Source organism: Vulpes lagopus, chromosome 9, assembly GCF_018345385.1.
Source record: "Vulpes lagopus strain Blue_001 chromosome 9, ASM1834538v1, whole genome shotgun sequence".
In the NCBI taxonomy this organism is placed as follows: domain Eukaryota; kingdom Metazoa; phylum Chordata; class Mammalia; order Carnivora; family Canidae; genus Vulpes; species Vulpes lagopus.
The window spans coordinates 44,170,201-44,196,803 of record NC_054832.1 but is presented as its reverse complement, the minus strand read 5'-3'; the positions used below and the strand labels follow the sequence as shown (position 1 = coordinate 44,196,803).

General features: G+C 48.2%; 1 protein-coding gene across 1 annotated transcript in view; it reads left to right on the top strand.

The window, feature by feature from the left end:
* The first annotated feature begins 5,646 nt into the window (after positions 1-5,646).
* Positions 5,647-26,603, top strand: part of NECAB1 (N-terminal EF-hand calcium binding protein 1) — a 186,962-nt gene continuing 166,005 nt past the window's right edge. Inside the window, exons 1-2 of the mRNA XM_041768387.1 lie at positions 5,647-5,871; positions 13,492-13,516. Coding sequence (XP_041624321.1) covers positions 5,773-5,871; positions 13,492-13,516 — 124 coding nt within the window. The 5' untranslated portion in view covers positions 5,647-5,772. The remainder of the gene's footprint in view (positions 5,872-13,491; positions 13,517-26,603) is intronic.

Sequence of the window (26,603 nt, the reverse complement as noted above, 5' to 3'; positions counted from 1 at the left end):
TATCTGATAAAGGGCTGGTATCCAAGATCTATAAAGAACTTAGGATGGGGATCCCTGGGTGGTGCAGTGGTTTGGCGCCTGCCTTTGGCCCAGGGCGTGATCCTGGAGACCCGGGATCGAATCCCACGTTGGGCTCCTGGTGCATGGAGCCTGCTTCTCCCTCTGCCTATGTCTCTGCCTCTCTCTCTCTCTCTCTCTGTGTGACTATCATAAATAAATAAAAATTAAAAAAAAACTAAAATCAATTAAAAAAAAAAAGAACTTAGGCAACTCAGCACCTAAATAACACCTACTAACTGCTAGTTAACAAATGGGCAGAAGGCATGGATAGACACTTTTCCATAGAAGACATCCAGATGGCTAACAGACCCATGAAAAGATGCTCAACATCACTCATCAGGGAAATACAAATCAAAAACACAGTGAGATGCTACCTCACATGTATCAGGATGGCTAAAATTAACAACACGAGAAACAACAGGTATTGGCAAGGATGTGGAGAAAGGGAAACCCTCTTGCATTGTTTATGGGAAAGCAAACTGGTGCGGCTACTCTGGAGAACAGTTTGGAAGTTCCTCCAAAAGTTAAAAATAGAACTACCCTATGATCCAGCAGTTGCACTATCAGATATTTACCCAAAGGATACAAAAATTGAGATTCGAAGGGGTACCTGCACCCTGATGTTCACAGCAGCATTAGCAACAAGAGCCGAACCATGGAGAGAACTCAAATGTCCATTGACTGATGAATGGATAAAGATGTGAGATATATATATATCTCAGACATAAAAAAAAAAAAACTCTTGACATTTGCAAGGACGTGGAAAGAGCTAGAGAGTATAATGCTAAGTGAAATAAGTCAGAGAAAGAAAAATACCATATGATTTCACTCATGTGAAATTTAAGAAAGGAAACAAATGGACATAGTGGAAGGGAGAAAAAAGAGAGGGGGAGTCAGTCCATAATAGATTCTTAACTATAGAGAATAAACTGAGGGTTGTTGGAAGGAGACAGGTGTGGGATGGGCCTAGATGGGTGATGGGCATTAAGGAGGGCACTTGCGATGAGCACTGGGTGTTGTATGTAAGTGATGAATCACTGAATTCTATTCCAAAAACCAATATTTCTCTGTATGCTAAAATTTAAATAAAAATTAATAAAATGATAATAGCTATTACCTATATTTTCTATTTTCGAAGCTTCCGACTCCTCCTCCAGATCTTGAAGTCCCTCTGCTTCGTGTCTGTATCTTTTTATCATCAATTCACGTAATTGGATATTATGACAAGGAAGCAGGTAACATCCTTCATTCTCTTACTCTAATTCCTTTGATGACTATAAGATTTATTTAATCTTTCTCTCTTTTACTCATTCATTCCACATTTATTGAATGCCTACCATGTGTCTAGCAATTTACCAGACACAAGATACAGATGAAAAATGCAGTTCTTACTTTCTAGTATCTCAGAGTTTAGGCAGGGAGGTAAGCAAAGAGGATACTAAAGAATTATTTAAAAAAAAAAAATGTGAGAAGGGACATGACATGGGCATGTAGAGAGTCCTATGGAAACAAGGAAGAGGGAAACCTCTCACTCTGGGGATTGGTGGGGGCAAGAAGGGTGAGAGAGGAAAAGATGTCTGAGCTGATTCTTAAAATCCTGACTAAATGATGGGCAGGCCAGTTAAGGGAGGTGTTTATTCTAGGCAGAGAATGCCAAGGGCAAGAGCCCAGGAGCCTGGGAGAGCAATGCATATCCAAGGATCTGCCAGTAATGATAAATAGCCATATATGTGTGCCATTATTTTTGTGCAAGGTCCCATGCTAGGTGTTTCACATGCATTATTTAACTGAATCTTCATCTAAACCGTGCTCAGTAGGTAGCATTCTTATTTCTATTTATGAGTTGAGAAAAAGAGAGGCTCAGTCAAGTGCCTTGGTGTTATCCAATGGTGATAAAAAGGTAGGCTGGGATTTGAGCCCACGTCTTTTAGATAAGAATCTGTCCGCTTACCTACTCCATTCCACTCCAGTAAATCTGCGTGGTTAGAATGTTGAGGCTGGGGAGGAGGTAGAGGGAGAATGGTGAGAGGTGACTGAGGCAAAGGTGATTGTATCTTGAAGGCTCCAGTGAGCCTCTGAAGGATTTTCAGCAGGTGTATGCTATTCTGAGATGTGTGTTTTAGAAGGTTCACTCCGTAGGTGGAAAGCATGGAAGGACAGGATGGAGGCAGGGAAACCAGGCAGGTGGCTGTGGCACTGCTCCAGGGGAGAGAGAACAGTTACCTGGTCTCCAGTGGTGGCAGTGAGGATGGAGGTAGAGGGTGGATTCCAAGATAAACTTTGCAACTGATTGAATAGGGGTGAGAGGCAGTGCTGGAAGGATCTGAAGTTATTCCCAGATTTCTCTTTTGGATGGATTGATGAAGGATGACAGTCTTCAACAAGATACGGAGGATAGGGGAGCGGGGAGCGGGGAGCGGGGAGCGGGGAGCGGGGAGCGGGGAGCGGGGAGCGGGGAGCGGGGAGCGGGGAGCGGGGAGCGGGGAGCGGGGAGCGGGGAGCGGGGAGCGGGGAGCGGGGAGCGGGGAGCGGGGAGCGGGGAGCGGGGAGCGGGGAGCGGGGAGCGGGGAGCGGGGAGCGGGGAGCGGGGAGCGGGGAGCGGGGAGCGGGGAGCGGGGAGCGGGGAGCGGGGAGCGGGGAGCGGGGAGCGGGGAGCGGGGAGCGGGGAGCGGGGAGCGGGGAGCGGGGAGCGGGGAGCGGGGAGCGGGGAGCGGGGAGCGGGGAGCGGGGAGCGGGGAGCGGGGAGCGGGGAGCGGGGAGCGGGGAGCGGGGAGCGGGGAGCGGGGAGCGGGGAGCGGGGAGCGGGGAGCGGGGAGCGGGGAGCGGGGAGCGGGGAGCGGGGAGCGGGGAGCGGGGAGCGGGGAGCGGGGAGCGGGGAGCGGGGAGCGGGGAGCGGGACAGGGATTTTCCCGGTCAATGGTAGGACATTTCTGATAGATGCCCTCTGTTCTCCTTAGGAGGGCAAACTTGCCTACACAATACATTCCTTGCTAATAGATTCCTTTTTTCTTCTTTTTCCACTCTCTCTGTGCCTTTAAAATCCTTTCTTTCGTTGACCTCAGTGGACCCCCTTCTACTTGTTAGATGGGATACTGTCCGCCTCATGAATTGCTTAATCAAGCCAATCAGATCTTCACATTACTCGTTTGAATTTTATTTTTAAGCACCCTTCTGTGCCAGACACCCTGCCATGCATTTTATGTGAAGTCTCTCTGGCCCTTCCACCGTGGTAGATACAAAGTCTTGGTGCTGCTGGGGATAATGACGATTATCTTTGTTGAGCACTTTCTCTGTGCCTAGTGTTTGCTAAGCCCTTTGCACACAATACCTCAACCTTGTTTTTACAGATGAGAAAATTTGCCCACGAAAAGGAAGAAGACGGAGCGTGCTGACTGTAGGAATGCACTTGGCTGATGGACAATGCTGGATATTTGAAGCGGGGAGCGGGGAGCGGGGAGCGGGGAGCGGGGAGCGGGGAGCGGGGAGCGGGGAGCGGGGAGCGGGGAGCGGGGAGCGGGGAGCGGGGAGCGGGGAGCGGGGAGCGGGGAGCGGGGAGCGGGGAGCGGGGAGCGGGGAGCGGGGAGCGGGGAGCGGGGAGCGGGGAGCGGGGAGCGGGGAGCGGGGAGCGGGGAGCGGGGAGCGGGGAGCGGGGAGCGGGGAGCGGGGAGCGGGGAGCGGGGAGCGGGGAGCGGGGAGCGGGGAGCGGGGAGCGGGGAGCGGGGAGCGGGGAGCGGGGAGCGGGGAGCGGGGAGCGGGGAGCGGGGAGCGGGGAGCGGGGAGCGGGGAGCGGGGAGCGGGGAGCGGGGAGCGGGGAGCGGGGAGCGGGGAGCGGGGAGCGGGGAGCGGGGAGCGGGGAGCGGGGAGCGGGGAGCGGGGAGCGGGGAGCGGGGAGCGGGGAGCGGGGAGCGGGGAGCGGGGAGCGGGGAGCGGGGAGCGGGGAGCGGGGAGCGGGGAGCGGGGAGCGGGGAGCGGGGAGCGGGGAGCGGGGAGCGGGGAGCGGGGAGCGGGGAGCGGGGAGCGGGGAGCGGGGAGCGGGGAGCGGGGAGCGGGGAGCGGGGAGCGGGGAGCGGGGAGCGGGGAGCGGGGAGCGGGGAGCGGGGAGCGGGGAGCGGGGAGCGGGGAGCGGGGAGCGGGGAGCGGGGAGCGGGGAGCGGGGAGCGGGGAGCGGGGAGCGGGGAGCGGGGAGCGGGGAGCGGGGAGCGGGGAGCGGGGAGCGGGGAGCGGGGAGCGGGGAGCGGGGAGCGGGGAGCGGGGAGCGGGGAGCGGGGAGCGGGGAGCGGGGAGCGGGGAGCGGGGAGCGGGGAGCGGGGAGCGGGGAGCGGGGAGCGGGGAGCGGGGAGCGGGGAGCGGGGAGCGGGGAGCGGGGAGCGGGGAGCGGGGAGCGGGGAGCGGGGAGCGGGGAGCGGGGAGCGGGGAGCGGGGAGCGGGGAGCGGGGAGCGGGGAGCGGGGAGCGGGGAGCGGGGAGCGGGGAGCGGGGAGCGGGGAGCGGGGAGCGGGGAGCGGGGAGCGGGGAGCGGGGAGCGGGGAGCGGGGAGCGGGGAGCGGGGAGCGGGGAGCGGGGAGCGGGGAGCGGGGAGCGGGGAGCGGGGAGCGGGGAGCGGGGAGCGGGGAGCGGGGAGCGGGGAGCGGGGAGCGGGGAGCGGGGAGCGGGGAGCGGGGAGCGGGGAGCGGGGAGCGGGGAGCGGGGAGCGGGGAGCGGGGAGCGGGGAGCGGGGAGCGGGGAGCGGGGAGCGGGGAGCGGGGAGCGGGGAGCGGGGAGCGGGGAGCGGGGAGCGGGGAGCGGGGAGCGGGGAGCGGGGAGCGGGGAGCGGGGAGCGGGGAGCGGGGAGCGGGGAGCGGGGAGCGGGGAGCGGGGAGCGGGGAGCGGGGAGCGGGGAGCGGGGAGCGGGGAGCGGGGAGCGGGGAGCGGGGAGCGGGGAGCGGGGAGCGGGGAGCGGGGAGCGGGGAGCGGGGAGCGGGGAGCGGGGAGCGGGGAGCGGGGAGCGGGGAGCGGGGAGCGGGGAGCGGGGAGCGGGGAGCGGGGAGCGGGGAGCGGGGAGCGGGGAGCGGGGAGCGGGGAGCGGGGAGCGGGGAGCGGGGAGCGGGGAGCGGGGAGCGGGGAGCGGGGAGCGGGGAGCGGGGAGCGGGGAGCGGGGAGCGGGGAGCGGGGAGCGGGGAGCGGGGAGCGGGGAGCGGGGAGCGGGGAGCGGGGAGCGGGGAGCGGGGAGCGGGGAGCGGGGAGCGGGGAGCGGGGAGCGGGGAGCGGGGAGCGGGGAGCGGGGAGCGGGGAGCGGGGAGCGGGGAGCGGGGAGCGGGGAGCGGGGAGCGGGGAGCGGGGAGCGGGGAGCGGGGAGCGGGGAGCGGGGAGCGGGGAGCGGGGAGCGGGGAGCGGGGAGCGGGGAGCGGGGAGCGGGGAGCGGGGAGCGGGGAGCGGGGAGCGGGGAGCGGGGAGCGGGGAGCGGGGAGCGGGGAGCGGGGAGCGGGGAGCGGGGAGCGGGGAGCGGGGAGCGGGGAGCGGGGAGCGGGGAGCGGGGAGCGGGGAGCGGGGAGCGGGGAGCGGGGAGCGGGGAGCGGGGAGCGGGGAGCGGGGAGCGGGGAGCGGGGAGCGGGGAGCGCGGGGGGGGCCGGCACAGTCGCGGCGGAGCGCGGAGCGATCGCCCGCCCGCCCGGCAGCCCCGCCGCCCAGCCCCGCCGCCCAGCCCCGCTCCGCCGCCGCCGCCGGGCTCGGGAGGATGGAGGGCTCCCCGGAGACGTCGCCGTCCTCCACCAACTCCTCGGACGAACTCAGCTCAGCCCTGCAGCTGTCCAAGGGCATGTCCATCTTCCTCGACGTGAGTACGGGCGGCGCAGTGGGGTCGGGGGCCGCCGCGCTCCCCGGGGGGTCCCCTCGCGCTCCCCGGGCCCCGCCGCGCTCCCCTCTACCCTGCGCTCCCCTCCCCCCGGGACGCCCCCCGCGCTTCCCTCTCCCCGCGCCCCCCCGCGCTCCCCTCTCCCCGGGACGCCCCCCGCGCTCCCCTCTCCCCGCGCCCCCCTGCGCTCCCCTCCCCCCGGGGCCCCCCTGCGCTCCCCGGGCCCCCCGCGCTTCCCTCTCCCCGCGCCCCCCCGCGCTCCCCTCTCCCCGCGCCCCCCGCGCTCCCCTCCCCCCGGGGCCCCCCTGCGTTCCCCGGGCCCCCCGCGCTTCCCTCTCCCCGCGCCCCCCTGCGCTCCCCGGGCACCCCCCGCGCCCCCCTGCGATCCCCTCTCCCCGGGGCCCCCCCGCGCTCCCGCCCCCCGATGCCCGCGCCGCTGCGGGGGACCGCCTGCCTCTCAGCCGCCGGGATCCGGGGTCCGGCACCTGCGGCTCCGGGCGGGGCGGCCCCGGGAGACCCGCCGAAGTCGGCTTCTGGGGCTGCGTGGCCTGGGCGCCGGGTCGTGACCGCGGCCGCCTCCCCCCGGGCGCCGACGGACGGACGGAGGGACGGAGCTCCCGGGACGCCCCCTTGTTTCTCTTCTCCTTCCCGGTGATCCTCCTCCTGCCTCCCTCCCGTCGCGCCTCCCCGAGACCCCCCAAGTTTCCTTGCCTGCTTCTCGGTCCTGCATTCTCACTGCTCTTCCCTTGGGGCTCCCCCCCCCGCACCCCCTTGGGGATTGAGTCCCTTCATTTTTCTAAAAATGCTGATCGTTTGTTTTTTTTCCTCATTCTTGGTTGCCTTTTTTTTTCTCCTACTTTTCTGCCCCCACGCTGGGGTTTTTACCTTTAGAGCAGTTTATATCTCCATTTTGCTTTTCTCCCCTTTTCTGCTGTTTCTGTACTTTATTTTTTTCCGCCCCGCGCCGGCTCTTTGCTCCGCTGTGGGAGGAGGGGCCTCCATCCCTGTCGCCTGCGGGCCTCCGCCGCTCCCGTCACACTCCTGCTGGCCCCTGGAGGTAGTTGCTCGCCCTGTGGGCCCAGTTCTGGCCACTTCTCCTCTAGGCATGATAGAAAATTGGCTCGAGGCGTGGAGGAGGGCCCTGTGCCCTCTCCTCTACCCTCCCCTGAGATCATTTCTTATTAAAAAATCCAGCTGTATGTGAAATTAAAATACATTCATTTGTGGAGAGATGAAAATGTGAGGAAGTCCATTTACTAGTGTCATCGTGGGGAAGCAGATGTCATGAAGATAAGAAGGATGGGGTGAGGAGCCCTCCCAAGTTTATTTTGAACGGATTAGCTGGGCTTTTTATTTTTTTTTTAAAGATTTTATTTGTTTATTCATGAGACACAGAGAGAGAGAGAGAGAGAGGCAGAGACACAGGCAGAGGGAGAAGCAGGCTCCATGGGGGGAGCCCAATGTGGGACTGGATCCTGGGTCTGCAGGGTCAGGCCCAGGCGGGCGGAAAGCAGACGCTCAACCGCGGACACCCCCCCCCCCCCCCCCCCGGGCTGCCCTAGCTGGGTTTTTTTTTTTTTTTAATTTTTTTTTTTAATTTTTATTTATTTATGATAGTCACAGAGAGAGAGAGAGAGGCAGAGACATAGGCAGAGGGAGAAGCAGGCTCCATGCACCGGGAGCCTGATGTGGGATTCGATCCCGGGTCTCCAGGATCGCGCCCTGGGCCAAAGACAAGCGCCAAACCGCTGCGCCACCCAAGGATCCCCCTAGCTGGGTTTTTTTAAACTGGGATAGAAAACCGTATTAATAAGAAGATCTGGTCTAAGGCAGATGTGTCTCCTGGCAGCGTCCTCCCCTCATCACTGTGCTGTTCCAGTTGGGGATCCAGGCGTTCTCCGGCTGGCCCTCTTCCCACCCAAACAGTCTGATTCCCATTCCTTCTCTCCGTAGGAGTGAGTACCTTATTTTTCCTGAGCACTTCTCTCTGCTTGGTTCTGGTCAATCAGATGGTGTTCTCGTGCTGGTGGTTTGACTGGCTATGCTGTTATTTCTTTTAAATCCTGCTGTTCAGGGCCAAAAAGCCCTTGAGGAAATGGAGCTGGGGGAAGGAGGCACATAGCACAGGTGAGAAAGGAATCTTCAGCCAGTAGCCTCAGGGTCCCAGAAAGTCACGTCTGTTAGGAGGTCAGTGGCTAAGCTGCCCTGAAGTTGGTTCAGAGATGGCAAGAGGGCCCCTCCATTCATTCTGGCCTGGTCTTCGCTCTGTCCCCCAAGGATATCAAGTGCTTCTCTGTGACTTTCCCAAAGCAGTTAACAAATCCTGGAGATACCGTAGAGATGAATGGACTGAGCTGTATAAATGAAGGTCAGCCTCCTCGACACCCATGCTAATGTAGCCCAACTGTTCAAACTGCTGTTAAAAAAGAAAAGAAAAGAGGAAATTAAAATCTTACTTATTATTGTATAGACACGATTGTTCTTAAGCTCTGTCAATAAACAGCATCAGGTCCCTGTCCTGAAGGAACACGTACTCTATGAATAGGATATCCTCCCCTTCTATTTCTAGAATTTAAAAATAAAAATACAAAACCGATTTCAGATGAGAAGTGTTGACATGCTTGTTCGCCAGTAAATTCTAGTGTCTATAGAAAAAAAAAAAAGTGCCACTGGATTTTATCTCTAGAAAAGATTTTGTTTATACTTTTCTTTGAGATATTTTGTGAAAAATCTAGCACTCTGGCGAAATTTGTGACACGAAAAAGGATTTGTTACTTGGGGATTTTTGCATTATTCATTTCTGGATCATACTGCTTTTAGCAAAAATAAAATGTGATATATAAATACATAATTTATTTGATTTGTTTTAATATATTCTAGTAGCACTGCTAAAAATGATTGCTTTTTGAATTCTATTCAGATTATAGCAAGTAGGTCATAGGTAACCCCTTTTTCAAAGAGGTACAGGGATGAAACCCAGACTAATTTCCAAATTTGAGGAAAACTTCGATTTCCAGTGTGTGTATATACCAATGTCACTGTAGTAATCAGTTCTCTGAGAAATGATTGGAACCGGTCTTGAAGATGCCGTTGATGACATGACCGGGCATGTCCAGCTGGGAAGACACTAGCCATAGATCAGATAATCAGAGCGAGATTGACCCTAACTATTGGCTTCTGCTCCATTTGCCAATATGTCCAAATCAGGAGGTTGTATTAAGTGAGAGTTCATAGGGTATGAAAACTGAGAAGAAAAAGCCAACGTGCGGTCTAAGTGTGCTCTGTGGATTGCTACATCTCTGTCCCCTACCCAGTGCCGACATCACAGTAGCCAAATCCACAAATCAATACAGACACTGTCCCATTAGGAGTGTGATTTATATTCTTTTCTATCTAAAAAAAATGACAGGATTGCTTAGCAGTTCATCTTGAATATTCTCAAATGCCCACTGGGGGGCTTAGGAAACCCAGGGCTGGCCCCAGGGCTTGCACAGCACTGAGCCCACTGCCGCCTGCGGGAGGGGGACTGCACTGCGTGTGGTGTCGTGTGCAGCAACGTGGAAGGACCAGGCGGGTGGCGGTTCTTTTCTTTCTTACCACCTGTATACTGTCTTTGCAGGTTATTTCTTTTCAGATACCAGAATAAAGTCTGTAATTTAGAGTACTAGTCTGTAGAGCGTGTGGTCCCTCTTTTGGGTCTTTACGTTCCTCAGCTCTGCTGCTGTGCAAAGGAGAAAAGCCAACCTTCGGTCAGCCCCCGAGGCATGATACACGTGCAGTGAATTAGGTACCACTTCACCACGTGGTGCCACCGTCTTTTCCCAAACAGTTTTGCTTTGTAGCTGGAAGAGAAGTGGCCCCTTCCTCATTTTAGTAGAGGCAGACGCCGGGCCTGGAAGGTTCTGGAGGGGAGAGAGGTGACTTTACTCTTGCTCTTCCCTCCCTTCCCCCAACCCATCATGCATACCCGTGAACACCGAACACCATGCACGATGCCTGGGCGCTCAGGGACTTGGTGACAACGAGTCACAGTTCTGCTTTGCCAACGATACTGCATTGCAAAGTCCCCCGCGCAGCTACGCATCCTCACCTGTGCAGGAGGTGAGCCAGACAGAGGGCTTCAACATTGTTCAGTCGGGAGGATGGCAGTTAACCCCCTCACTTGTCTACCCTGAGTGGCCAGACAGACAGCACTCCCCTGGGTTTCAAAAACTGCAGAAATAAGAGAAACTCAGCTTTAATGTTAGCATGATTTATTTATTGATTTATTTATTTAATCTATTTTTTATTGGTGTTCAATTTGCCAACATACAAAATAATTCCCAGTGCTCATCCCATCAAGCGCCCCCCCCCAGTGCCCGTCACCCAGTCACCCCCACCCCCCGCCCACCTCCCTTTCCACCACCCCTAGTTCGTTTCCCAGAGTTCGGAGTCTCTCATATCATGTTTTAAACCGTCGCTTCACATCAGCCCTATTCCAGGCAAGAGTGAGAAGATAAAAATGTTCCTGCTGGTTTACCTTCCCTCCAGGCCTCCTTACTGCTCCACCCCCCCCTGCAGCCCATCTCCAGGCAACCGGTGGAGCAGAACTACCCCCCCCCCCCCCCCCCCCCGCCCAGGCCACACCCCCTGGTCTGCCCAGCGGGTCTTCCCTTCTGGGTGCCACTGGGCCATCTGAGGAGCTCCAGCTGCCTTGGCCTCTCTCCTGGCCTCTCGGAGGCCATCTCAGCTCATTACTTAATTTTAACCAGGTACAGGGTAGGAAGCACTTCGCAAACTGTCCGTTTTTTAGGCCTCGGTGATAGCATTTGCATTTTTAACAGCCGCCTTGGATGACTGCAGGTGCAAAATGAGGAATTTCAATGAAGGCCACCAGAGAGTCTCTTTGGGGGGTAAGGGGTGCTGCTGGATCATTCTTAAGTTGTTGCAGAAACGCAGCATAACCTGTGCGTTCTGGCCACGCTATCCGTGTCCATTTACTCTCCATCCTGTGGTCTTAAATGTAGGATTAGGCAATCCGGAGGGCTGTGGAGGCCTAACGTTATGAACTCAGTCCGCACCTGCAGGACCTGTTTTATTAGTCTGTGGGCTCAGAGGCAAAATTTGCAGCAGAGCCAGTTCTGTTCATATTTAATTACAAAGAACTGTCTTAATAAAGAAAGTTACTGTCTTAATGTCATCACTAAGGGGCTGAATGTTATTTAAGACAGTTCTTTATGAAATGATGGAAGCCAGGGGTCCGAGTCTCTGGTGTGTGGTTATTCCTATTCTAGTTACTCATAAGGACACACTAGCTCTTGAAATAGAATCTGAGGGTATATTAAAGGTAAGACTCAGGCTGTGTCTCATGTCTCCCTGACACTCAGCTGGGGCTTCACAGTTTCAGAGGAGAGGAGGACACTGGTCCTGGTGGAGAGATGGGAGTCCCAAAACCCCCACTAGAAATTACCTCTGTGGAGTAAAAAAGGATTTCTGTCTCATTCGGCCTTAAACATAGAAGCTCTTACAGCTGAGAGCAGTTTTCTTGCAATAATGGAATAAATTTAGTTGATAAAGGGGACCAACTTCTTAGGCACACAAGTCGGGATGATGCATATCTGTTGTCGGAAATTTTTCCTACGTGAGATTTTTAGTAATATTAGTACCTGATAATAAACGCATTGTAATGATGTTTAGATTTAACCATCCTTCATCTTCGTGAAGTCAACAGAAGGAAAGGGGGTAATGTTTATATAGTAGAAAGCAGTAGAGCTTTGGTAGTGAGAACTATCGCTTACGTTTCAAGCTGCCCACCAAGAAGCGATGACCTAAATTTAAGAGTAGCTGTGGTTTCTTAACGTATACGGCTCAGAAAAAAATGATCCTCAAGTGCCCCTTTCGTGTGATTCAAGGTTATCTTTGCAGTATGATAAAGGGACATTTTCCTTGGTGCTATATATAACATAGCTGTGTGTTATATTCTCCAGATTTTTTTTTTCCCTGTCAGTATATGGTTATCAGCTGGGGCTAATTTGATTGTCACTAACAGAAAAAAATAATAAACTATCTTAAGATTTAAAACAATTTATGGGCTTCTGTAATGAAAAGTGGAGATCATCTGGTCAGGGTGTCTTGCTCAGAAGCTCAGGGAGTGTCATCAGGATCTACTTTCTTTGGTCTCTGGTTGGATGCTGCTTTCTTGAGGGCTGGTTATGTCCGGGTCGTATGCTGTATTACTTTCCTGTGGCTGCTGTAACAGTGTACTGCACACAGAGGGCCTTAAACAACCAGATTTGCTCTCTCAGCCCTGGAGGCTAGGGGGGTGACGTCAAGGTGCAGGCAAGACGACCTTGCTCCCTCTGAAGGCTGTAGGGGGAGTCTGCTCGATACCTGTTCCCCTAGTGACTCATGGTGGCCAGTCCTTTACACTCCTTGGCTTGCAGCAGCATCACACCAACATCTGCCTACATTATCATGTGGTCTCCCCTGTCTCTGCATCTCCAAATCTCTCCTTATAAAGTCATCGGTCTTGGGGTATAGGGCCTACCCCCAGTCCAGTAAGATTGTATCTTAATTTGATTACATCTCCAAAGACTACTTTCAGACAAGGTCACCTTCACAGTTACTGGGGGTTAGGACTTCCACATTTGTTTTGAGGCAACACGGTTCAACCCATGATATATACAACCAAGGAAGGGTAGACAGCAGCTTCTTACCTGTATCTTCCCAGGTTCCAAGTCAGCAGAAGAAGGTGTGTCTCTCTCTATGCTCAAGCCTGAGTAATCACTGTGGCTGGAGTATGGGACACCCTGCTTGCCAGGCCTGAGTGCTCTTCCCAATCCTCGAGCACATGGGCCCAGAGTAGGAAAAAGACTGGTTGCCCAGAAGAAAATTTTGAAATCCCAAAGATACCTGACTTGATAACCAGGCAGCTCTTATCCACCAAAGATAATAAAATTAATGCATAGACCTAATGTAAGATATAATGTGGACACGTGAGCTCTATTCATCCATAATCTATTACTTTTTTGTTTCGATTTATTCCCATTTTATTGAGGTATGATTGATGTATATTAAATTGCACATTTTTAAAGTGAAGAGTTGATGGGTTTTTGCATACGTATATCCCTGTGAGGCCATCACTGTAATCAAGATAATAAATACACCTACCACTCCAGAAAGTTGTCTCATATCCTTTTCTAATGTGCTCCCTCCTTATTTGTATGCAACGCTTAATCTTCTCTCTGTCACTGTAGTTTGCATTTTCTAGAATTTTATATAAATGGAATCACGTAGTACGTACTCTTTTGTATCTAGGTTTTTACCCAACATCATTATTTAGCGATCCATCCAAGTTATTGTGTGAATCCAGAGCTCATTTCTCCTTATTGCTCAGTAGTATTCTGGTATGGATGTGCCACAGATTTTTTTTTTGTCCATTCACTTGTTCAAAGACATGTGGGTTGTTTTCAGTTTTTGATTATCTTAAGGAAACCTCTCAACTGGGAAACCTTTATTTAAAATTGGAATTTCTTTCATTTACTAAGGGATGAATTATATGTGAGTGTAATGTTCACTGCAACTGCAAAAATGGTAATAACATTTTTCCTTTTTCTTTTTCAGATACTGAGGAGAGCGGATAAAAATGGTAAGACCAAAAAAACTGCACTTCCTATTTATTGATCTCTTACCATTTAGATCACCCTATAAAGCATAGTATGGAAGAGAGAGGAGAACCCAAGAAACTGATGCATAAAATGTCAGCCTCTGGTACTAATAAGAGTTTTAGGGAAGTTTATGGTTCCGTCTGGATATTCATGAGAAATTGAAAGAGGTACTTATATTTGACAGGAAGATGGAATTTATGCCTTTGAAGTGAACAGCTGTCATAGCTCTGGCTTTTCCCTTTTATCCTTTAATTTTAAAGTAATAACAGCTTCTATTCATTGAGTGTCTACTGTGTGCCAGGCATTGGGCCAAGTGCTTTGAGTTATTTCTTGGAATTAATAAGATACAGATCTGAGACATGAACCCCAGGTCTACGTGGCTCCAAAATCGAGGCTGTCCACGCTGGATTTCATGGTGGCCTTGGGGGCCGCTGCTGCACTGTAACAGGTACCTGGAGGTTAACTTGGTTACCTGGAAGTGTGCGTTGCCAAACTTACCTTCACCCCATGGCTCTTGGCCATCGCTCTCGTATTTGAATTGTATGCGCTGGGACTGATAATCTACAGAGACAGAGAAGTCAGAGAAACTAGAAGAAAAAAAAAAATCCTGTCAGTGGAACTACAATTTAAATGATGCCTGCGCCGAGTCCAATTATAAGCTGTCATAAGCAATATCTTTTGACTCTTATCTCACTACAAGTTTTGTTCCATAGAATACAAAATCAGAACGTATTAAGTTTATTTTGCTGCTGTAGTACGAGTACATAATAGAGCCACATTCTTGACAAGACTTTCTTGACAAATGTAGGGTACCAAGAGTCCTTTCCTTTTCTTGAAATCGGATTTCTTATCTGTGGGGAGGGATTACTGGCAGAGTACAGATCTGACACTTTAAAAACCTTTGTTGTGCTCTAGTTAGCCCTTAAGCAGCCAGATCAAGAAAAGCTTGATTGGCACTATCTAGCTTTTCCCACAGCAGAAAATATCTTAATCCAAGGAGCATTAAAACACTGTCCCCGATCCTGATAATACTTAACTGTGCCTGCCCCTCAGAATGTTTGCTCAGACTATGTTGCAGGGGTTAATATATTATCGATTCAGGGTTGTTTTTTTTTTCTTGTTTCACCTGAATCACTTGATTAATTTTTAAGACAGATGTAATGATGCAGTCATCCTGTCTTCTCATCTCCCTTGTGGGCCCTGTGCCTGCCATCCAAAGTCAGTGATGTCTGAAACACAGCTGAATAGTCCATATGGCTCCATGCTACCTGCCTCGTACTTCAGCAGCCATTTCTACTTCAGAGATGCCTTTTCTCTCCCTCTACCCAGGCTCCACCTTCCTTTCTCTGGACCCCACGGTCCAACTGAGGGTTATCCATACCTTTGTACATAGCACTCTTCTCTCCATCAAAACTTACCTCTTCTGGTGGCCTACGATGATAATCCATAGTCACAGTAAAAAGCACCTGAAGACCCAATTCATGATTTACTGGAGTTGATGAGAACCTCATATGTTTTGCTATGAAGAATGGTCCCTTGGTGGGAGAGCCTTGTGTGGTCCTGTTTTGTTTTTTTTTTTTTACCTGCCTCCTTCCTTCCCACATAGGATACCTCTCGCCTCCTTGCTCCCTGTCCTAATGCTGAGCCCAGTGTGCTGTCGAAGCTACCTGCCCTTCTGCTCCTACTCTCATGGTCTTCACCATGCATCCTCTTCTGCCGCTCTCTCGGAAGCACCAGGGCTTCTCCAAGCATTACTCCACCTGTCACACTTCTGTGGTGTCCTTGCTTGGATTCACACCTGCTCACCCCCATTTCCACTCTTAGCCACCCCAAGAACTCTTGTGTTTTGCTTGTATTGGGGTCAGAAGGCACCTTGTCTGGAAAGCCTTCCCCCTTGGAGGTCCCCCTCATCTGTGCTCTCTGCACTTTGGTTTGTGCTAATTATTCCCTTTTGTGAGGACTGTAGTTGTTCGCCAGTGACTCTATTTTCTTAAGCCAAATGTGCCTGTCTCGGACAAGAAACTTGTCTTATTAACAGGCACTCTGCTCAGCCAGTACGGGGTGCTCAGTGCATGTTCACTTAGCGAATTAACAATGATTAATGACACTCTCCTCCATTACCCATCGCCCTTCTATCACCTCTTTCCCTTGCCTTCCATTCTGCTTTCCTCTTCTCCCCCATTCCCGGTGCAAAGTGGGGGAAGGGCAGAGATAGGTAGGTGCACCTAGCAGCTCTGTGGCTTTGGGTAAGTAACAAACCTCACCCTCAGCCCTCTCACCTACAGACTAGAGATAATAGCATCTGTCTATGTCATGGGATTATTATGAATAATAAATGATGTGACATATGTAAAATCCCCCGGGGAAGTGCATGGTACATAGTAGCAGGTTACACCTGCTTGCTTTGCTGATATTTTTATGATCAATACGATCAGTATCACTACTTAAAGCTTGAGCTGTTTTTGGGGTTGTGATGCCTTGGCTATTGGAGACATTTCGTGACATTCCAGTTGTTTCTATTTCAGTGGAGTTTAGTAGGGGAGAAAAGACTATTTAGCATACACACGGGATTGAAAAAAGGAAAAAAGGATAGTGGATAATCTAACAAAATGAGAAAATACCAGCATTAAAAAAATCCATCTTTCTGAACCATGTGTTCATTCCATTTTGTATTTGCAAATAAGCAGCTGCTACATGTACATGATCTCTGGGTAACAGACCCTCATAAGACAAAATCCCTTATGGACCGCATAATTGGTGATAGATTAATGATGGAAATAAGAGGTGGTAAGCAGCATGACACTTAGCTTACCAGAGTACAGAGTTAGCTTCTGGGATCTATTTGACATGAGAGAAGCTGCTAGAGAAATGGGTGGGGGAAAAATACATGAGAGCAATTAACTGTCATACTTGTGTCTCAGAGAGATTCATTTGTTGTTTTAAAGTCATAGGCTGGGATCCTAGACATCAAGACAGACCTCGAAGTAGAATAGATTAGGGATGTGAGTGTTTTGATCTAAAGAGCCCAGAATCAAACCTAAAAATGCAGAAGCTCTTGAGAAGTCTTACGTATATGCAGGCTGAATGAAAAGGGACATGGCACATAGGAATTCGTAAAATTTGCAAAAAAAAAAAATTAACCTTAGAAAAAGGCAAAATCAAAAGGCTCACAGTAAATAACACTGAGGATTGTTTTTGCTGACGTGCGCTTGCTAGGATCTCCCATTCTTGACTAGTAAAGAGGTAGACTGCAAGGGGGGCTCTTTTAATCCCGATGAGTTGACTGATCCCTCAAAGAGATGGTCATAGTTCTCCTCATTGCCCTTTGACCTATTCCAGCATCCTGCGCGTTATACATCTGTGAGGACGGACAATGTGCCTATTTCACATGGCACCAGGGCCACAGTAGTGAGCCTGTCACAACATTTGTGCTCAATAATAAATACTTGCACATCTGTTGGTAAGAGGTGCATAACCAACAGTCTGATACTAAAAACTGAAGAAGAAGCATAATCTTCTAGATTAGTGCATCAAACTAAGCATTGATGTTATTTATCTGTTGTTTATTGGTTAACAGTATTAGCTAAAACCCTAAAGGTTCCACCAACAACAGTGTTAGAACTAATGAATGAATTCAGTAAAGTTGTAGTGTGCCAAGGCAATATACAAAAATCTGTTGTATTTTTGCAGACTGACAAGGAACTATCAGAAAGAGAAATTAGAAAAACAATCCCACTTACAGGTGCATCGGAAAGAATGAAATCCTAGAAATACGTTCCGCCAACGTGGTAAAAGCCTTGTACAGATGTACATTGATGGACATTTTAATTGTACATTTTAATGTACAACTTAATTGTACATTAATGAAAGACATTAATGAGAGAAATTGAAGAAGACACAAATAAAAGGAACGATACTCTGGGCTAATGACTGAGAAGATTTACTATTGTTAAAATGTTTATATTACCCAAAGCAATCTAGAGACTCCGTGTATTCCCTTGCAGAATTTTGGTGGCATTTTTCAGAAATAGAAAAAAAAATATTGGGCAGCTCAGGTGGCTCAACGGTTTAGCGCAGCCTTCAGCCCAGGGCGTGATCCTGGAGACCCGGGATCGAGTCCCATGTCGGGCTCCCTGCATGGAGCCTGCTTCTCCCTCTGCCTGTGTCTCTGCCTCTCTCTCTCTCTGTGTCTCTCATGAATAAATAAAAAAAAACCTTAAAAAAAAAAAAAGAAAAAAGTCTTAAAATCGGAACAGAACTACATCTGGCATTCAAAACACTAATACAGGGCACCTGGGTAGCTCAGTTGGTTAAGTATCTAAAGCTTGATTTGGGCTCAGGTCATGATCTCAGGGTTGTGAGATTTGAGTTCCACTTTGGGCTCTGTGCCAGGCGCAAAGTCTGCTTGGGATTCTCTCTCTCCTCTCCCTCTGCCCTCCCCCAACTCTCTCTCCCCCCCCCCAAATAAATAAATAAGATCTTTCAAAAAATAAAAAATAAAAATAACCTAATATAAGAACAGTTGATGTTGAGTTTGTGTTTGGGAATGTTTTGAAGACTTCACTGGATCATTATATAACCAATGTTAATAGATTAAGTGACAGTGCTTGGTAAGAGCCTCTCAATGTGGTTGCCCAGGGTTTGGTTTATTCAGTTCACGTGTACGAATGTGACCCCAGGTGGAGGGTGGAACACAGGTTCGGTAAGTGGGAGCATTTTCCTTGAAGGCAGGGAGACTTTCAGAGTACCACCCAGAGGCCTGTGATTCTCTCTTTCCTGCGTCTTGATAACAAGGCTGTGCTCTGATGTCAGCTACTTGGTCAAGCATCACCTCTGTGGTCGCCCTGACCTTAATCAGGGATCCTGGCCCCAAGTAAGGATGAAGAGATTAAAAAAAACGGGGCTCTGGAAATCAGAATTATTGGCGTAAGGCGGCAGATTTTTATTTCATACTTCCTCACTATTTTCTCAAAATATGTTGTGAATGTCAGTGTAACAGAATCAAGTAACTAATCACAGAGCAGTGGGGATCAGATGCAGCACTATATTCCTGCTTATTCTCAGGCGTATGCAAACTCACAAGCTCCTCAACTACACACCTACCAGCTTGAAAGTCAGCACACAAAAACACACATACACACACACACACAAAACACAGCCCAGAAAGAAAGAAAGAAAGAAAGAAAGAAAGAAAGAAAGAAAGAAAGAAAGAAAGAAAGAAAGAAGAAAGAAAGAAAGAAAGAACAAAGTCTAGTAAGAGCTATTTGTTTTAAAAAAAAAAAATCTCATGCCCTCACCTGGACCCTAGAAGTGGCTCATCAGCATTACAATATGTGGGAGTACAGGAGTGCAAGTTCTGACTGTAATCATTTTTTTTAACAAAATAAGGAAAAACAAAATTTCTATTTCCACAGTATGTTTTTTTTTCTAAAATATAAAGCAGTTTCACTCTCATAAATGTGTTGCTTTTCTGCCAAAAGCAGAAAACTGTGAAAATTCTTATCTTTACATAGCTGGGCTAATCAGCTGTCATAGAAACAAACAGAATTTCTATTCAGATTACTGAGCCAATGACATGAATGCCATGGGCAGCCAAAGGCTCAGAAGTCAGAGTCTGCAGTTTACAGAGCGCAGTGTCTACTGTAAAATGGTGCCTCTACCATAAGTGCTGTCTGATCTAGATTTGTAGGTTAGCGGCCCAGCACCCCCTTCTCTTTCTGTGCCGCAGTGAATCATCTGTACTCACTCCATCTAGATGTGGGAGGCATGTCGCACTTCGGTTAAGCTAGGCTTTGCAGTCAGACGGCCTAGGTTCATATCCTGGTTTCTCCTTCTCCGTGATCTGAGCAACTTACTTAGCTTCCTCATCTGTAAAATGGAAAGAAAAAATCTTCTCAAAAACAAAGCAAAAGGAACCAAAGCCTCTCTCATAGGCATGCTGGGCGATTAAAAGAAATAGTACAGGGGGCACCTGGGTGGGTCAGTTGGTTGAGTAGCTGCCTCTGGCTCAGGTCATGATCCTGGCTGGGGTCCTGGGATCGAGTCCCTCATCGGGCTCCCTGCTTAGGGGAGAGCCTGCTTCTCCCTCTCCTCCTGCCATTTTACCCCACTTGTGCTCTCTGGCTCTGGCTCTCTGTCAAATAAATAAAAATCTTTGAATAAAATAAAATAGATAATGTAGATTTTCTTGGAAAGGTGCCTGGCCCTTAAGAAGCTACGTAAGTGTTAACTATACTCATTTTTTAAAAGATTAATTTATTTGGGACGTCTGAGTGGCTCAGGGGTTGAGCGTCTGCCTTTGGCTCAGGATGCGACCCTGGGTCGAGGGATCGGGTCCCGTATCAGGCTCCCCACGAGGAGCCTGCTTCTCCCTCTGCCTATGTCTCTGCCTCTCTATGTCTCTCATGAATAAATAAGTTAAAAATCTTAAAGAAAAAAAATTATTTGAGAGAGGAAGAGCTGGGAGGGCAGAGAGAGAGAGAGGGAGAGAATCTCAAGCAGACTCCCCACTGATTGTGGAGCCTGATGTGGGTTCCATCTCAGGACCCTGAGATCACCACCTGAGCCAAAACCAAGAGTCGGACAGTTAACTGCGCCACCCAGGTGCCCCCCACCCCATTTTTGTTTTGTATCCTAATGCTTATTCTTACTCGGTGGGACAGTCACAATGTCCCACCCTCCCTCCTGCTGCTGCTGAACTATTCCCCTGGCAGCACCCAAGTGTTCTATCCGCGATGACCTTACTAAGCCCTCAGAGCTTCCCTGCTGCTTGCTGTATCTTTGCATTGGCCATTCAGCTCTTCTTATTGTTTGCAAACCAATAACCCTAATACAGTTTCTCTTGTGTGCTTGGAGTTGGCCCTATATGTCCAAATTGGTTTCTGTACTCCCAATTCTGAAAACTAAGGAAATGGAATTAATTTTTATTCATGGTTTTTCAATAAAATAAAGAAATTGGAAAAACTGAAACATATGTGATACCTTCAGTTCCTTAGGTTCTCCTGAATATCAAAAATGTTGCGAAGCTGGATTTTGTTGACTATGACTTGATGATGTCAAAACGACCAATGGGGTCAGTGGATTCCTTTAAAAGTAGAAATATTTTGATTTTTTTTCCCCAACCGGTTATCACATTTTTTTTTTCAAACGTCTTATTAGGGCTAATGAGAACTATGCACCGAAATGATAGGGCAAGGTTTGGAGTTAGAAATCTTAAATTCTAGCCTCGGCTCTCCCACTCTTCTTCCATCTTCCTTTCTTTCATTCATTCAGCTACTACCAGGCACTGCGCCTGTTGGCCATACCCTATGTTGGGCGCTAACGATACTGAAATAAATAAGGCTAAATTAAAGTCAGCACTGCGCATGCACACACACACATGAACACACACTACAAGGAATGGAATGAAGTTCATTTAAATTAAAGTTTGAATTCTAGAGCGGATATAAACATGAATTAAAAATAATTATACACTGTAATAAATGCTGTGATAGAAATCGGCACTAGATCCTATATGGGAGTCATCTTTGGACGATGTACTCTGATACTATCTCTTCTCTGTTCAAAATCCCTCGTTTGTTACAAGATAAAATCCAGACTCCCGAGCAAGGCTGACCCCCCAGCCCTCAGTGTGTAGACACGCACAGCTTCCTCTGCTGGGAAGGACCCTCCATCCTTCTGCCTCTAGCCTACAGTCTCTCTCCCCTGGGGAGCCCCCTCTGAATTTGGTTTGGCAGAGAATGGCTTAGGAGTCAGGGATTGATACGTAAACTAGTTCTGCCTCATGCCAACTGCATAACTTGGTAGGTACTCAGAGATCCACGTTCAAGTTCAGCGTATAGGGCTGTTGTGATGATTCATTGAAGTAACACAAAGTCCCATACACACAACAAATACAACTCTAAGTATTAATGTCTTTGCCTGACTGCCCACCATTCTCTCATCTATAGTTTCCTTTTTTTTTTTTGAAGATACTTATTTATTTATTTGGGGTGGGGAGAGCACTAGTGGGGGCTAGGGCCCAATCCCAGGACCCCAAGATCATGACCTGAACCTGAGCTGAAGGCAGTGAACCGACTGAGCCCCCCAGGCGCCCCCCTCATCTATAGTTCCATTGCATATAGAAGATGGAGGAGGAGTGGGAGAACCGAGGCTAATCCATTGCATTTTGTTACCATAAATGGTACCACCATTTATCACATTGTACTGATTAGTCTGTGGGTATGTTTCCCAACCCCGCATTAGCCTGGACACTCTTTGAAGGCCAGCCACTCTACACCTTTAGTATAATGCTTGATTTATTTGTTAGTATTCTGTGAACATGACTGAATTGCTTTGGGGCCCTAGAGGAAGGTGCTCTAATTGTGCCTGGGGTGCTGAGTAAGCCTCCTCTTGAGGTGTAATTCATCTGAGTAAGTGTAGGGTAGGTGGGGGACAGGTAATTCCGGGTCAAAGAAAAACGAGTACAAAGGCACAGAATTTGAAAAATTGCATAGAAATTGCTTCCTGAACACAATTTCTCAGTTTGTAAAAAAATATATACTGCATACCTACTATGCTCACACCTGAAACCACACTCGTTAATCCCAACTGCCTCCCCGCGTCAGTAGGTGTTTCCCAACTCCGGAAACAGCATCACTGCTCAACAGGTGCTCCAACCAAACGCTTCAGAGGCTTCCCTGATTCTGCTCCTTCTCCAGTAACTCCACATCTAACCCATTAGTGGCCCTCTTGGCTCTACAGTGAAAAACACCTGCAAAATCGAATCACTTCTCACTACTTCCAAATTTCTACCCGAGTTAAAGCCTCCGTAATCTGGCATCTGGACTACTGCAAAATCCTTGAGTTTTAGAGCTATTGAAAGCTTCAGTAAGTCCATGGCAGTAGAGATAACAGAGATAAGATACTGAGTTTTTTTTTATTTTTTATTTTTTATTTTTTTTGATACTGAGTTTTATATTTTTTGAATGTATTATTAGCAAAGACTTGGTAATTAATAAAAATGTATGTTATGAAGGTATTGAAGATGAAGGTAGTTAATGGTACATAGTGATGGGTGGGGACAAGAGGGTGAGATTTCTGGTTTCTGGCTCGGGGAAACTGGGTGGGCAATGAGACTTATCTACGTTGTGAATGTCTCACATATTAAAAATTATTTTTTGTAATTTTGGGGTCACTTTTAGTTATGAGAGCTTGCCTACGGATGATCTGTTGCTGCTAACAAGAGACATGGCTTTCTCCTTAATATTCTAAAATCCTGCCTAGGTTATTAAAAATAGAATAGTTTGTACTTTACTAAGACCTCTGTGACCATGAGGAAATAGGTTCAGACTCAAGAAAATATTACTGTAATTACTGTAAATAACCCTACCAAAGGATTACTATATGCCAGATGCTCTGCTAAGCATGATTTTATTTAATTTCCAGAACAGTCTTATGAGGAAGATAATACCATTATCCCAATTTTATCAATAAGTAACCCGAGACGTGGATTACTTGTTTAAGGTCACAGAACAAGTAAACACAGTTTATATCCAGCTTCTCTTCCAATGTAAAAGCCCTTGTACTTTGCTCAGGACCCTCAGGCACTGTGGCTCCCCTCTCTAGTGGGGTTATGCTGTTGAAATGTAGAAATATCAGTGTTTCCACATGCATACTGCTGAGTGAGTCAATGTAATTTAAAAATAAAAGACAAAAAAAATATATGGGATTGTTTTGGTAATGATCCTACTTGTAGGTTAGTTTAACGGAAATTTGGAACCTTTGATCTTGGCTCTACCATTTGTTCGCTCATTTGCTCATTCATTCATTTGCCTAATATTTTATGAGTGCTCTTGATTTGCTGGACCCTGGAAGGTGGTGGAAATATGAAGATTAAAAACATAGAAACTTCAGTATATGTTCACCAGGGTGTGTGCTCGGACAAATTCCTGAACCTCTCTAAACCTGTTTCCTAAAAAATAAATAAATAAAATAAAATAAAATAAAAACAAACCTATTTCCTAATTTTTAAAGTAAAAAAAAAATCATAATAAAATTTTAATGAGTAGCAGTGTTATGAGGAAAATGCACGGAAAATATATGTAAAGTCCCAAGGACTTTGTTTAGCATATAGTGACTATTTAAAACCTGTCAGTTCCCTTCTGCCTTCACTCATTTCATATAGGTCCTAAGGATATGATTTCTTTACTTGTGATGGATTATGAAAGCAGACCGAAAACTGTGAGCCCTTACAAAGGCCTTATGCTACGAGGACAAATCATGTATTTGTCTAATGAAAGTAACTCCTTTTGATGTTTGCACAAGGATTTGGAGAAAACTTGGTCACGTCTAAATGACTTGGGACTTGAGATAAGGAAGAGATAGTGGATAATGTTGTCCTTTGGGATCTTAGCATCTTATTGATTTAAAAAAAAAGTCATAAACAGGGGCACCTGGGTGGCTCCGTTGGTTGAGTCTGCCTTTGGCTCAAGTCATGATCCCAGCCTCCTGGAATGGACCCCAGCCAGGCTCCCTGCTTAGTGGGGAGTCCATGTCTCCCTCTCCCTCTGCCCTTCCCCCCCTGCTCGTGCTCCTCGCTTTCTCTCTTTGTCAAATACATAAATAAAATCTTAAAAAAAAAGTTCTAAAAACAGATAAAATCGAGTAACAGTGTCATCAGTGATGCAAGAAGGATCACTAAGCCAATTGAATGGTAAATATACTAATGTGAGTTCAGAGGAAAGTTCTTTGGGCTTGGGGTTGCCTAGGTGAGCCTATGGAATGATAATGCTCTAAATGTCTAAAGATGAACGAAAATTAAGAACAGCTAGAAAAAAAAAAACGACTTATTTTATTTTTCCCTCCCTCCCTCTATTCTCATCTGTTTTGTTTCTTAAATTCCCCACATGAGTGAAACCATATGATAATTGTTTTTCTCTAATTGACTTATAATTAGGATCAGTTCAGTTCAAAGTGCCACAGACCCAATTCAGATTATAAAATAGGAAGTTTGGGCAGCCCCGGTGGCTCAGCGGTTAGCGCCTGCCTTCAGCCCAGGGTGTGATCCTGGAGACTCAGGATCAAGTCCCAGGTTGGGCTCCCTGCAGGGAGAGCCTGCTTCTCCCTCTGCCTCTCTAGGTGTGTGTCTCTTGTGAATAAATAAATAAATAAAAACCTTAAAAAATAAAACAGGAAGTTTGCTGGCTCTTTTTTTTTAAAAATTTTTATTTATTTATGATAGTCACACAGAGAGAGGGGCAGAGACACAGGCAGAGGGAGAAGCAGGCTCCATGCACCGGGAGCCCAACGTGGGATTCAATCCCTGGTCTCCAGGATCGCGCCCTGGGCCAAAGGCAGGTGCTAAACTGCTGTGCCACCCAGGGATCCCTGGCTCTTTTAACTGAAATACCCAGGAGGTGTGAAGAAGTAGTCACATGTAGGTGTTCAGGAATCACTCTTTCCCTGCCCCCTTCCCTCTCTCTCCATCTCAGTTTTGGTTTTCCTCTGGGTGGTTTTACTTTGAGTGGCTTTCTTACCAGGAGAGACAAAGACAGCTCCTGGAATGCATCCTACCACTTCAACAAACTGGAGTAAAGAGAGTACCTCCTGTATTCTCCTGTATCTACCTCCTGTAGAATGATTTTAGCAAAAATCTCAGGATTTTCTCTGATCAACTACAGTCACATGCCCATTCTTGAAGCAATAAGCAGGGGATGAAATGAACTGATTTTTCCAGGTTTGGATTACATACACCCCCGCCCCCCAGAGTGGTGTGAGTTGCATAAAGACTCACCTAACATACATAGAAGGAGAGAGAGGGCAGGTGATTTGTCAAATGAAAAAGTGTTTTTACCAAAATAGAGGAAAGTAGATGTGTTGACTAGGCAAAAATGACAGATATTCCTCTTTTGGAAGGTAAAAAAGCAGGGATTATTTGCTGGAAATGAAGATATAAAGGAGGGGAAAAGAAAGCAATTCAATTATGTGTGGTATTCCTTCTATATATAACAACTTTATTAAAATATTTTAATTTTCATTTTGCAGTAAAATTTGCCTACAAATGGGGTCTTCCCTCCATCGCTAATTTGAATACACCTTCTCTACAAATGACTAAATGTTCCTCCAACAATGTTTTTTTCATCGGTCATTCTACAAAAGGCTGAGTGTATGTGTGTGTGTGTGTGTTTGTTGCCTTTCTCCCAGTCTCTCCTTAAACAACATTGTTAATTCTCTATGAAAGTGACATTAAATAGGTATCTTTTTAAAAATTTTATTTTATTTGATTTAAATTCAATTAATTAACATATTATTAGTTTCAGAGGTAAGTTCAGTAATTTGTCAGTTGTATATAACTCCCAGTGCTCATTCCATCAAGTGCCCTCCTTAAATGCTCATCACCCAGTTACCCCATCTCCCCACCCATCTCCCCTCCCGCAACCCTCAGTTTGCTTCCTGTGGTTAAGAGTCTCTTAATAGTTTATCTCCCTCTCTGACGTCGACTTATTTTCTCTTCCTCCCTCTATTCTCATCCGTTTTGTTTCTTAAATTCCCCATATGAGTGAAACCATATGATAATTGTCTTTCTCTGATTGACTTATTTTGCCTAGCATAGCACTGTCTAGTTCCATCCACACCATTGCAATGACAAGATTTCATTTTTTGATGGCCGAGTATTATTCCATATATAATATATATACCACGTCTTCTCCATTCTAAACAGATATGTTGACTGTATTTTTTTTACTAAATTAAAAGCACATTTTTCTAGCCATAAAAATTAATATACACTCATTAATTCAGGATAAAGACAGTGTTTTCATATTCCCAACACAATTCCAAGTGACAAAATTATTTTGATATAAGAAATAAGCTTTCCTGGTAAGGAAATACTAAATACTAAATACTTGGGTTATCAAGTCAGTGAAGAGCTAACCATTTGACTGGATTATTCAGTTTTCTACCTGAGTTTTGGTCACTTTTGTCAATTTTAAACTGATGGCAGTTTTAATGACCTGCTTCCAAAAATAAGTTCCAGGAGATGTGCTTTCAGGGACCACATTGGAATTACTTAATCCTATTGTATTTCAG